The 14,074-nt window shown below is 39.3% G+C and overlaps 1 protein-coding gene across 2 annotated transcripts in view; it reads left to right on the top strand.

The window, feature by feature from the left end:
• dennd2c (DENN/MADD domain containing 2C) overlaps window positions 1-10,826 on the top strand; it is a 47,249-nt gene extending 36,423 nt beyond the window's left edge. For both annotated transcript variants that reach the window (XM_062999123.1, XM_062999124.1), the window contains exons 14-19: window positions 494-671; window positions 2,885-2,926; window positions 3,325-3,433; window positions 4,754-4,993; window positions 8,889-8,975; window positions 9,057-10,826. In XM_062999123.1, the coding sequence (XP_062855193.1) occupies window positions 494-671; window positions 2,885-2,926; window positions 3,325-3,433; window positions 4,754-4,993; window positions 8,889-8,975; window positions 9,057-9,088 (688 nt within the window). In that variant the 3' untranslated portion in view covers window positions 9,089-10,826. The remainder of the gene's footprint in view (window positions 1-493; window positions 672-2,884; window positions 2,927-3,324; window positions 3,434-4,753; window positions 4,994-8,888; window positions 8,976-9,056) is intronic.
• The last annotated feature ends 3,248 nt before the right edge of the window (window positions 10,827-14,074 follow it).

Raw genomic sequence — 14,074 nt, forward strand, 5'->3', positions numbered from 1 at the left:
GACACTATATGGCTAAAAGCGTATATATCCTGACCGTGCTCTTGTTGCGCATCCCATTCCAAAAGCATTAGTAGTAATATGAATGTCTTCCAACAGAAAATAAATAAGTAACAAAAATAAATTTGTGAGGCCAGATGCTGATGTTAGATAAGAAGGCCAAGATCACAGTCATCATTCCAATTCATCCCAGAGGGATTCAGTAGAGTTGAGGTCTGAGCTCTCTGCAGGCCACTGTAGATTGTTCATATCACATTCTTCAGACCATATCCTTGTATTTTTGGCAATGAAGGATATATAATCTGACAGTATTCTGAAAATATAATTATATAAATTGTAGGCAACTACCGCTGGGACCCAGCAGTGGTGTTTGGCTGGTCAGGCATCTACATACAGAAATGATTAGCTGTGTCTTTAAGGGTGAAATAGAAGTGAAATGAAATAATTTTAGAAGACATTTGCATTGCGGTAAAAAAAATGCCTCTGTTTCTTCCAGCACTTTATCTAGGTGTGCACACTCGGCTTTGGCTCTGCTCTACCCTTTCACCTGGCAACACACATTTGTACCTGTTCTGCCAACCAATATGCTGGACATCAGCTGCTCTCCCACACCCTTCGTCATGGGGGCACTGTCTCCATGCTTGCCCCAGCTGCTGGATTTGCCAATTGAGGAGGTTGGTAACTTTGTTCTGGTTTTTTTTTTTTTTTTTTTGCTTTGTTTAAACATTTATCTGGAAAGTTTTACATTTGGTTTATTAAGTAAACAATTATTTAGGTCTGTTTCACTAGCCCACTACCTCTGAGATCCGGGTTCGAAGTGCTCGACTCTCCAATTCTAGTGGTAGTGGGCTAGTGTAAGTTACGTCTGTGTGACCTTAATTCATTAATAATAATAATTATTATTATTATTTTCATGCATTGATATGTGTTTATGAGACAGATATTGTAAAATAGTCTAATATAGCTCAGATACTGGTTGCTTCTGTTATTCCACAAATTAAATTGAATAACTTTTAAAACGACAAACAAAGCATGATACACAACAAAAATGCAACACATTTTTTAAATTTAGGTAACAAAAATGGGCGACACAGTGGCTCAGTGGGTAGCACTGTCGCCTCACAGCAAGAAGATCCTGGGTCGGGGTATTTTCTGTGTGGAGTTTGAATGTTCTCCCCGTGTCTGCGTGGGTTTTCTGTAGGAGCTCCGGTTTCCTGCCACAGTTCAAAGACATGCAAGTGAGGTGAACTGGAGATACAAAATTGTCCATGAATGACTGATGAATCTTGTGTAATGAGTAACTACCTGTTCTGTCATGAATGTAACCAAAGTGTGTAAAACATGACGTTAAAATCCTTATAAAAATAAAAAAAGTACAAAATTATTCAACACTCATATCCGACATGAATAACCAGAAAAAAACATCAGTGCTCATCTGACATTTGCAAAAAGCCCTACGTTTTAAGATCATTTTCTGTGGACAGACGAATTAACAGTAAGACTTTGGCAACAGTTAAACATTGTGGACAGTACATAGTGGAAGTGTGATGGGGTTGATGTGCTTTGCAGCATCAGAGCCCTAATGACTTGATGATACTGAAAGAGCAATACATTTCACTCAGTTAAGTATTCTTAATGAAGAAGAATGAAAGGTCATCTGTCTTAAAGCTGAAGCTGAGGTTTATACTCAAATGAACTTGGACGAATAAAAATAGAATTGAAGTTTCTTTGTTTTGAAGGCAGGAGAGAAACCGTGATGAGATCTGATAGGAACAGTCCATGTCTCAACAGCAGTGTGTCTGAGTGATGTACAGGAGTTAATATTACATTATAGACAACTTTAAATTGTGCTCATTGTTGCCAAAGGTGGTGCAACCGGTTATTAGATTAGGGAGGGAATTAACAGTGATATGGGTGTGAGCTTGTGTGGCGCCACATTGCTGGTAACAGGGGGTTCAAATTCTGGGATGGGCTCACAAATACAGAAGGTGCATGGTGTTACATATCAGTGCAGCCATAGTGCTGATGAAGCCTGGGTAAATAAATATGAGGGTTGTGTAAGGAAGGGCATCCAGTACAGAAACTGCCAAAACAGATATGCAGATGAATGATCTGCTGTAGCGACCCCTAACAGGAGTGGCCGAAAAGAATTAGTATTTTATAAAAATAGTGGCTCGGTGGGTAGCACTGACGCCTCACAGCAAGAAGGTCCTGGGTTTGATCCCCAGGTGGAGCTGTCCAGGTCGTTTCTGTGTGGAGTTTGCATGTTCTCCCCGTGTCTGCAATCATGTGAATTGGAGATACGAAATTGTCCATGATTGTGTTATACATTAAACTTGTGAACTGATGAATCTTGTGTAATGAGATTACTGTTTCAGTCATGAATGTAACCAAAGTGTGTTAAAACATGATGTTAAAATCCTAATAAATAAATAAATAAATATCACTGCTTTGTCCTGGTCAAGGTTCAAGGTCAAGTCCGGTTTTCCCAGAATTTCCTCAGACAACATGCCAATCCATCACGGGCCCTCGGCCATCCCCCAACTCCCCTCCCTCAGACATAGCCAATCATGTCTGTATCCAGACACCTGACCTGCACCACTGGGGAGTGGGTTAGCTTAATTTATCGCTGCACCACCTGATAGCCTGTGTAATATTATGTTTTGTGTAATCATTAAAACTCATTTACTCCTTACATTTGACATATAAGCAACAACTGAGGCACCTGTACTGTATATTTTGCATTATACATTGGGTTTGCTTTTGTAAAATGCATGGAATTCATGGAAATGTTTCCGTAAAAATGATTTGGAATGACTTCTGTTACACTATTGTTTCTACCATGTACAAGTAAAACATGCCTGAGTTAACGTTAGTCTCTTTTCAGGTGCTCATTGTGGACCTGTGTGCGGACAAGTTTGTTGTTCAGGTGTGTGTTTCCGGGCACTCTTTTTTTCAAACAGGGGTGTGTATTTAAGGGTATTAGTGCAGAAAGGGTGTGGAGCTTTTGTGTGCTGGTGGGATGATTTGTGGATCACAAGTCTAAGCTTGTGTTATTAATTACCTTTAGACAAATAACGTTTTTGGATAAGGATGTTCTTAGGCCCAAACAGTCTGAACTAAATAAACTTGTTTAATGATGTCATGGTTACATTCCTGTACTGTTATGTAACTCATGTCCTTAATAATGCAATAAAAACAATGTTTTTAAGATTTACACTTACAATGATTTGTGTTTCTACATTAAGCTAGAAAGCTCTTTATTTTCTGGTTTTCTCTTGCTTCTTTATCTTTTTAAACAACTTTGCATTCCTGTTTGTCTTCCAGATGGGAGATGAAGACTGTATTCTGCCCAGTAAGCTCCAAGCAGCCCTGCAGGAAGTCTTGGAGAGTCGAGAAGAGATACTAGAACTCGGTGAAGAGGAGAGACAAAGTGGTCAGTACATACTTCAAATCTTTATATATACACCGATCAGCCATAACATTAAAACCACCTCCTTGTTTCTACACTCACTGTCCATTTATCAGCTCCACCTACCATATAGAAGCACTTTGTAGTTCTACAATTACTGACTGTAGTCCATCTGTTTCTCTGTATGCTTTGTTAGCCCCCTTTCATGCTGTTCTTCAATGATCAGGACTCTCCCAGGACCACCACAGAGCAGGTATTATTTAGGTGGTGGATCATTCTCAGCACTGCAGTGACACTGACATGGTGGTGGTGTGTTAGTGTGTGTTGTGCTGGTATGAGTGGATCAGACACAGCAGCGCTGCTGGAGTTTTTAAATACCATGTCCACTCACTGTCCACTCTATTAGACACTCCTACCTAGTTGGTCCACCTTGTAGATGTAAAGTCAGAGACGATCGCTCATCTATTGCTGCTGTTTGAGTTGGTCATCTTTGATCTTCATCAGTGGTCACGGGGCGCTGTTGGCTGGATATATTTTTGGTTGGTGGACTATTCTCAGTCCAGCAGGGACAGTGAGGTGTTTTAAAAACTCCAGCAGTTCTGCTGTGTCTTATCCACTCATACCGGCACAACACACACTAACACACCATCACCATGTCAGTGTCACTGCAGTGCTGAGAATGATCCACCACCTAAATAATACCTGCTCTGTGGTCCTGGGAGAATCCTGATTATTGAAGAACAGCATGAAAGGGGGCTAACAAAGCATGCAGAGAAACAAATGGACTACAGTCAGTAATTGTAGAACTACAATGTGCTTCTATATGGTAAGTAGAGCTGATAAAATGGACAGTGAGTGTAGAAACAAGGAGGTGGTTTTAATGTTATGGCTGATCGGTGCATAGTCTATCTATATACAAGGGTTCTTTAAAAGGTTTCCACCCTTTTTTTTTTACTTTATTTATTAAGAATTTCAAAAACATATTACATTACTTTTCTACATAGTCACCAACTTTTTAATGCCATCAGCAAAAAATGTTTTTGGCTGAGTGTGTAGTGTGTGCTTTCACATCATCACATGAAAATCTTCCCTTCCCTTTAAAGCTTCTTTGAGCGTCCAAAAAGGTGGAAATTAGATGGCACTAAATCCAGACTATAAGCTCTCTCTCAGTCTCTCAGACACGACCAATTACTACTCCTCACACCCTCAGTTTTCAACCAAAATATAAAAGTTTGGAAACTTTTTGAAGATCCTCATAGTTAGTAAAAAATACTTGTAATAAATAATATTAGTATGGCTGTGTCATTTTCCTCCTACTATTTTCTAACCTTCCTGTCCCCGCAGATCGATGTGATCTGAGTGCTCTGGTGTCTGAGGTGTTCGTGCGATTCTTTGTGGAGCTTGTGGGCCATTACCCGCTGCACATCTGCGATACAGGATACAATGGTGTCCGGGAGCTGAACAGAGAAACGTTTAGAAAATCTCATCCATCTCGAGGTGTGCGTCAGTTCCTCCAACTCTTCATGGATACGCAGATGTTCGCCGGCTTCATCCAGGACCGTGAACTGCGCAAGGGAGTTAAGGGTATGTGAGGACTCCCACATAAACACGGTCATCAGATCTGTTCCATATGCAAAAACAAGGCAGCAACGAGTTCTACTTTAGATAGCTTGTTTCCTATTTCTTTTCTTTCTATGTTTTTGTTAATTAGAAAATTAAATGCATAGATTCATATTATTTTAAATATTATAAACTGTCCATGCTTAAACCCCTTTCCAACTCAAATCCTAAGGAAGTTCCCAGCTTTGCATCTTTGATAGTCAGCACTTTGGTAGTCAGCATGTTCTCTTTACATTGCATTAAATTTCTCTAGTTGATTCTGAGCTGATTTAGTTATAAATGATTCAGCAATGATTCACACTTAAACAGGAAAAATGTCTGCAAATTAAAGGGATTCAGAAATGAATAATTTATAATTAAATATTAGCAATTCCTTATTTCCGGAGTAAATCTAATATGCACAGATTGCCTTAAAGCGCTGGAATCATGCACATCAGACCACCCTATCATTATGGACATACAAAAGATAATCAACAAACTAACAGAACTGGAATATGACATTAAGTTATGCTGGGTACCAGGATACAGCAGGATAGCTGGAAATGAGAAAGCAGATCAACTAGCCAGACAAAATACGATAAACATCAAAATCCCTTCAACAGATTTCAAACCACTAATAAATATTTACATCAAACAAAAATAGCAAACTGAATGGAACACTCAGACCACCAACAAACTGTATTGTTTGCATCTGTACACAAGATGCAGAATCAGCCACACCAGAGTCACCCACCATCACCTGATGAAAGGAGAGAAAAAAAACCACCATGTTAAATCTGACAAACACCTGTTACAATAAAACACATTCTAATAGAATGCCCCAAATCCACCAAGGAAAGACAACTAGTACACATGCCTGAAACCATAAAGAAATTCTTACACAAGACAACACAAGAACAGTTTTAACCCACCTTGCAGCCATGAAAATATAAAATGGACCAAAATATAAAGACAAGATAAATTAAACAGACAGAAACATAATACCTGTTTTTGCCATTAAATGACACGTGTTAAACATGGCATTAAAACCCAAATAAATCAATTTCCGGAGTAAATTTGATTCTGTCATACTAGTATACAGTAATTCACTAATTGTAAAAATGAACTGTACAAGTACCTAATGCTGTAAGTAATTGCCCCCTGTATGGTTCTCAGTCCATGTCTTTGTAAACATTTTGTAGATCAAACAAAACATGATATTTCTTAATGGGAACTTAAATAAAAATCACATATTTTTATATTTATTTAAGGGACAAATTTCTTCAACATCTTTATTAGCCTTAAAATAATTATTTCCCCCATACATTAATAACTGCTTGCAGCAAGCAATTTTGTCATTTTTATGTTCATCTTTTAGACTTCAATGAAAGAATTTTAACATACTCTTCTTTCCCGATTTGTTTTAAGTTTAGTTATTGTAGAATTTTGGAAACAAACTCCTCTCATTTCATATCTTATTACTGCATCTGTTATGCTCTTCCCCAATTTACGGCTGTAACAGCCACCACTTTTCTGGGAAGGCTTTCCATGAGACATTGCATTGTCTTTCAGACTTTCTGCCCATTTAGTCATAACAAGAATTTGTAAGGGCAGGCACTGATGATGGGTAAAAAAGCCTAGGGCTGCCGCTCAGGTGGTGCAGCGGTAAAAACACACGCTAGCGCACCAGAGCTGGGATCTCGAATATATCGTATCGAGTCTCAGCTCTGCCTGCCAGCTAAGCTGAGCAGCCACACGAACAACGATTGGCCTGTTGTTCATATAGGGGTGGGATGTTAAGCCGGATAGGGACTTTCTCATGACTGATGCAACTATGACCTCTGCTGGCTGATTGATGCCGCCTGAACAGAGACGAGGAAAGAGTGCGGATCAGGGTGTGTCTCTTCGTACACAGAGCTGGTCCGCAGCTGGTCTCGTCTGGTGTATGAAACAAAATTCATATGACTGCTGCCCACGTGTCGGAGGAAGCGTGGGTTAGTTTCGTTCAGCTCAATTGGAGCCAGGGCCGGCATTAGTGGAAAGGAAGCGTGATGCACTCGGGCAATTGGACACGCTAAAAGCAGAAGAAAATGCATAAAGACATTTTTTTTAAAAGCCTAGGGTTGCAATCTGTGTTCCAGTTCTTTCCAAAGGTAAAAAGGTGTGGTAGCAGCCATCGCTCTCCAAGTGTTCCTCAAGCTCTTCAAACCGTGTCATTATGGACTTAGTTTGTTAACAGGTGGAACAGTCTTTCTGTAACCGCAGTGGGCCTTGCCCAAACTGTTGTGACAAGTTTGAAAACATTTGTTTAAAATAGTTACTGTGGCTTATATATACTGTAGAATAAACAATCCAGATAGATCTAGTGTCTAGATACTCTTGGCTATAAAGTGTACATGTCCATTACAAGTGTATGTAGACATTTGACTTACGATAAAACAAAGTATTTACCAGTGAATTTATGTCATTGTAAAATATATTTTATTTTGTTCTTTTTATTTGAGGTGTAGAGTTTCAAAGTAACATTAAATGAGCTTTGTTTAGAAATAAATTAGATTATCTTACTCTTTTTTTCCCCCCATGATTAGATTACTCAACATGCTTAATAAAGTATGTATAATCAAAATCGGAATCTTTTTGCAATTATATTAGATTAGGTTGTAGACATAAATGGTCTGTACCTTTGGTCATTCATTTTTCACTTCAAATCCCAAAGTTGAAAAACAGGAAAACAGGGTGTTATTCTTTTTTTTTTTTTTTTTAAGATAAAAACATTTAATAACAAGCAAGCAGAAAATGAAAAACGGGTCTTATTTTAATTTTCCGAAATCAAAATGTTTTATCAATTCAACCGGAAATAAACACAAGCGTGTGCACGCCTAACATGCATGTATTTCATATATAGAGAGTGTAAATCAAGCACACGTGTTGAAAATGTAAAAATAACGTAACGACGCGTCCCCGGTTGTTCTGACTTTTGTGTTTGTATATTTGACGTGCATATATTTGCTCTGCAAAAAACAAACATTATGAGGAAGCGATTTCCATACTGGACGTTGTACACCGGCGTGGTCATGTTAGTTTTATACTGGATGATCGCCTGATGTTCCAGACGTCATTTATTTATTTATGTTGTATTATAGTATTTCTTGTTCTCGGCCAATAAACATTCAAAATTAATAAAATTGCACTAACTAACTCTGCAGTAAACAAGGAGCAAACAACAATCAAATATATTTCAAAAAGTTATTTAGTTAATTTTTAGTTAAAGCTATTTCTTATAAGTGCATGAAGCAGAACACTGATTAAAATGCATTAAATGTTGTAATAGTTACACAGTGACATGTACGATTAGTTATACCTGTATTACAATATTGAGTCCTATACGGTAAAAAAAATATTAATGTACATATTGTGATGACGATGAGACGTTATAAACAGCATTGTTTTTCTTAGAATAGCCCTTTTATTTAGGAAAAATAGTTCTTGTGTGAATTACATGGGCAGGAAAAAGTATGTCAGACACAAAAGTCAGAACAGGGGACGCGGCGTAACGTTATTATTACTTTATGCTTCGTCTTCTCAACACTTGTGCTTGATTTACACTGTTTATATGAAGCAGATAATATACACGTCAGCGCATACACGCGCTTGCACGTTTATTTCTGGTTGAACTGATAAAAAATGTTGATTTAATTAAAATACAATCCTTTTTTCTGCTCGTTTGTTATTTCAATATTGTTTTTTGAAACGAAAAACGACCTGTTTTCTTGTCTTTGGGATTTGAAGTGAAAACGAATGACCGAAGGTACACGGACCATAAATGCACTCTGTGGCTCCTGAGTTTTTGTTAACATTTGCATTGGTGTCATTTTTACAGGTCTGTTTGAAGTGAGAGCAGCAGAATACCTCACCTCCTGTCCTGAGCCTGAACCCAGCGGAGTCAACAAATTTCTCAAGGGACTCGGTAAGACAGTCGATGTACCGCCACCAAAAAAGGAAAACGTTCAGACTGTCAGATCACTAAAACAGATTGTTGTGCTTTCAGGGAACAAAATGAAGTTCTTACAGAAGAAGTGAGAGATTGCGTAAGCTAAGAAGAAGCCATGAGTCCTGTGCCAAACAAGAAGGAGTGCTCAGAGAGGAGATGTGAGTCAGAGATCACTCCAGTGAGCATTCTTCTCAGAGAAAACTGACCAGCTGGGTGGAGCCGAGGTCGAGTCCGGACTAGACTTGTTCTGCCCTTAAAACGCCCGTGCTGGGAGCGCCTGTGCAATTTTATAAGGTTCATAACTGCAAATGGATTTGTAGAAACATGTCACAAAAAAAGACTGAGAGCTGGGAGCTGTCAGTGTCATGTCATTATATAAAGCCTGTGGGTTCATTATAGGAAGATTCAGGATAATGAAGTAGCCCTTTTTACAATAATCCTGATATTTTTGGTCTTTTGTGTTACTAAAAATAAATAATCGTCATCTCCAGAATTGTTGTCAAACTTGGTTTAAAAAAACGGGTATGTGGCGAATTACCATAATCTCGCACTGAACACGGTAAGAGAACTCTAACTTAAGTATTACAGTAGACTTTTTCCCCTTTAGGGTGCTCAGGTGGAGCAGCGGTAAAGCACACTAGCACAACAGAGCTGACATCTCAAACTTGTCTGTTCAAATCTCAGCTCTGCCACCCAGCAGGCTGGGCGCCTACAAGAACAACGATTTGCTTGTTGTTCAAGGTGCTGGAGGGGACCTCATAACTGATGCATTTACGACCTCTGCTGGCTGATTGATGGCGCCTGCACAGACATGAGGGATAATGTGATCAGGGTATGTCTCTCTGTACACAAAGCTGATCCACATATGAACTCACCTCGTGCAGATGAAAAAAAGCAGTTGGCTACTGCACGTGTCGGAGGGGGCGTGTGTTAGTCACTCTCCTCAGTCAGAGTGGAGGTCAACATCAGTATAAGGAAGCATAATGCAATCAGGTAATTAGATACGACTAGATTGGGAGGAAAATTGGGGGAAATGCAAAAAAAAAAAGAATCCCCCTTTATCTCCAGATTTAGTCATTTCCCACTCCAGATTGTGAATCCGCTTCCGCCTGCACAACACCCGATCTAATCAAGGAGCGCCAGATCACCACACACCACCTACGACGTGTCCAATCTGCAGCTGCTTCTTATCACTCGCCAGTGTTTGGTTCCCACACAGAGCCGTATCACATACAGAGAGCCACTGTAGACTCCATGTGCCTCCCCCAACCCCTACTCAAGCAGGCGCCCGGACCACTCACGGAGATCGCATATTATATTATCATTTCATATTAATGCCCATGGTCTTGGAATCGGATCTCCAACAAGCTGATGGTTTAGTATTCACATGTGTTGAGCCATATAGTGTTAGTTTACTTTGCAATTATATTTCAGTGTGAGATTAAGCTAATTGACTATAGTAACAGTTTATGGTCGCTTTTATCAATGTTAACAAGTGTGGAAACAATTGGGAGAGTGACTCTATGTTCAGATATTTTTTTCACCATCCAAAAGCTTTCCGAACTGGAAAGTAGTATTTTAGATTACAGTTTAATAAAAAGAGGTGTTTTCATCTCTTTAAAAGTTAGGTATTTATAATTTCTCTGAGGCACACTGTTCATGCTTCACAGTAGATTTTTATGTATCTTAAATGTGTAATTTTAATGCTCAAAATCTGTTGGGGTTGTTTTTTTTAACAGATTACATGTTTGTGTGGATTAAAATTTTCCATTATAAAAATGCTTTTACATTTTATATGCTACCGTCCTGTTTGATTGCTCTGCATAATCCTGCAATGTTCTTACATTTTCTAATAAAATGCTTTTATATAAAACTATTAATGTCTGGTACAGTGTGATATGGGTCAATAGGTGTAGACATTTTTGTCTTTTAGGGTTTAACAGTTAATTTAGTTATTTAAGTAAAAAACTGCCTATTTCTGTATTTAAAACACGCTGTCAAAACAGCTCTGACCTGCTGAGACATGGACTCCACAAGACATCTGAAGATGTCGTCTGGTACCTGAGCATTACCAGTGGATCCTTCAAAGGTTAACCTCCTGTACGTTGTTTGGTGGATCCTTCTACAGTGAATCCTGGGGCCATCTCTTTCACAGGTAAATGATGTGTATGTGCCAGGCTGTCCATGTGTTCTTGGAGAAAACAGGATTCTTCAGATCAATCCATCTTCCATTGATCCATTGTCCAGTTCTGTTGCCTGCATGCCCATTGTATGTGCTTTTGATGGTGGACAGGAGTGGGCACTTTGCCAATACAGAAGGGTTTGATGGGTTGACACATTCACCCCATTACCAGCTTCAAAATGATCTGCACTTTGAGCCCCAGTAGCAATTCTGATGGTGTGTAATTGAGTCCATAGCCTTCATGTCCTCAGACATCAATAAGTCTTGGCCATACTAACAAACATTGAATTGGGGGGTTGTTTTTGCTTTTTTGGTGTATATCCTAATTTAAGAACTTTTTTAAATTTTGATAATGCTATGATGAATTATCAGAGCTGGAATGGTCAATCACATAAAGAACATCTGTAACATCAGCGCCCGAGATTTTGAACTCTTCAGTTCGAAACTCTGTGTTGCCACCGGTCATCTGGGCGCCGTTTCTGCTGGGACACGTTTCTGCTAGTGCGGTATGACCGGACTATGTGGGTGGGGTCTTCAAAAGCTGTGTAAGGACCCTGATTAGCAGATAGAGAGGCGCCTGTGCAGAATGGGTGAAAAAGGGTTCCACTAAGGGCTGCACGCGTGAGCAGCAATATACTCACCTCGACTGCAATCGGGGATCCCCCAGCAGCGGAAGACAAATTGACTACACTAAATTGGGAGAAAATGGGAGACAAATGCATAAAGCTTACAATAACATAAATCAGCTGGAGATCTATAAATGTCCAACTTTTTGCTTATCATCTGTCTTCTTCACCTTGTGACCATCACAGTGGCAGCAGGCTAAACAGATCAACCCAGACTTCCCTGTTTCCAGACCCAGATTCCCCCTCCTCTAAAGGAATCTCAAGGTAATCTCTGGGTGTCCCAAGCCAGATGTGAGATACAATGAGATATCACGTCCGAGAGGAATCGCTCTTGTTTAATCGGAACTGAATGTTTATTATAGACGCAGCGACACGAAATCAGTTGGACTGTTAAGGTTGCATTTCAATAAAGGGACGCAGCCATGAGTTCCCTACCGGAGGCCACGCGTTCCCTTGTGCAAGTATTTAATGGAAAGCTGCAGGCATTTTCCAATGAAATTGAGAATATTCACATGGTATGGCTGAAGGAGATTCAGCAAGAAGCCCAACGCATGTTCTCCAGTGATTTTAGCACAGAACCGGAGCTAAGACTCCATCGCAGAAGGATGTCCACAGGGCAGTAATCTGCGCTGTTCCTCAGTCCAGATAGCACTTAACTCACTTAACTGTGAGATCCTTCCATCAAAAGGGCCCTGCCAAAAACAAAATAAACATTTTACAAAACCCAGATATTATATACTAAAACTTAGTGATTGATGGCTACTTACAATGCACAATTAAAAACTACTTTTTCCTAGACGTTACTAAATTACTGAAGTGCATGTAGACCTGGTGCTGATGTTTTTTTGCAGTTTACTTGTGAATGCTGTGTTAGATTTTGTGCTTGTGCAGGCACAGCCCTAGTATTGCTTTTTCTATATCAGCCCGCACACCAGGGGGACTAATGCACACTTCAACACTCTAAAAACCCAAGAAGAACATTATTTCCTACCCGTATTGCGACAAGTTAGCTGCCTTAGTTAGGATTGGCTAGTCTATACGTCTACCTTTGGGTTGTGTTCAAATTGGTCACCTGCTCCCCATCATACGTTGCCTTAAATGTATTCAGTATCAACGTTCATAATATCAAACAAAACACATTTACAATGCATTTTCAGTAAATGATAAGAAGTGATGGTGGTGTGATGTTAACGACATCATATTTGGAGTTTGTTGCTGCATTGCACCCACTGATTTCAGGGAGGTCAGACCTACTGCGACCCTGACCAGGATAAAGCAGTGGTTAAAACTTAACTTCCAATGCATATTTTTTAATTATCTTTTGACATGTCTTGTGACTTGGTACCTATACAAATAAAAACATGTATTTTTAAGCATGGGCATGTTTAAAACAATAAATTGATTTTTAAAAAATCTTATCAGTATTTTAAAAATGTATATGTGCAAATGTTACAGAAACATTGAATTGAGTTTTAGATGTTTCAAATGTGCAAACTACCTTATGTTATAAAAATGTTCCCATTTAGGAAAATTCCATTTAACACGAAGCAATCATGGTGAAGGGAAGGGAGCATTGTACAGTTCTTAGGGGCAAAACACTTAAATTGACTGAATTAACTAAGTAATTGTGCTTAAAATGATGAGCCACACAAGATGAGCCTCACAATGCACTTTCCATTATAAGAAAGGTAAAAGAGAAGCAAGCAGTAACTTTAAAGGAGTTGTTGAATGATTTGAAAACAGCAAGAACGGGCATCACGGTGGCTTAGTGGGTAGCACTGTAGCCTCACAGCAAGAAGGTCCTGGGTTCGATCCCCAGGTGGGGCGGTCCGGGTCTTTTCTGTGTGGAGTTTGCACGTTCTCCCCCTGTCTGCGTGGGTTTCCTCCGGGTGCTCCGGTTTCCTCCCACAGTCCAAAGACATGAAAGTAAGGTGAATTAGAGATACAAAATTGCCCATGACTGTGTTTGATATTAAACTTGTGAACTGATGAGCCTTGTGTAATGAGTAACTACCGTTCCTGTCATGAATGTAACCAAAGTGTAAAACATGACGTTAAAATCCTAATAAACAAACATAACAGCAGGAACAACAGTTACACAGGGTTGTTTGTCTGGCGGTGTCTATCTTTAGCTATGACGACAGGCTTAAAGATGCACAAAAAATTACACAAGCATTTATGATGTGGAAGCTACTTTTCTGCAAACTGTACTGGGGCATTAAACATCAAGAAGAAAACATGAATAAAGTAATGCACCTTGACATATT

This window comes from Trichomycterus rosablanca, chromosome 7, assembly GCF_030014385.1.
Source record: "Trichomycterus rosablanca isolate fTriRos1 chromosome 7, fTriRos1.hap1, whole genome shotgun sequence".
Classification (NCBI taxonomy): domain Eukaryota; kingdom Metazoa; phylum Chordata; class Actinopteri; order Siluriformes; family Trichomycteridae; genus Trichomycterus; species Trichomycterus rosablanca.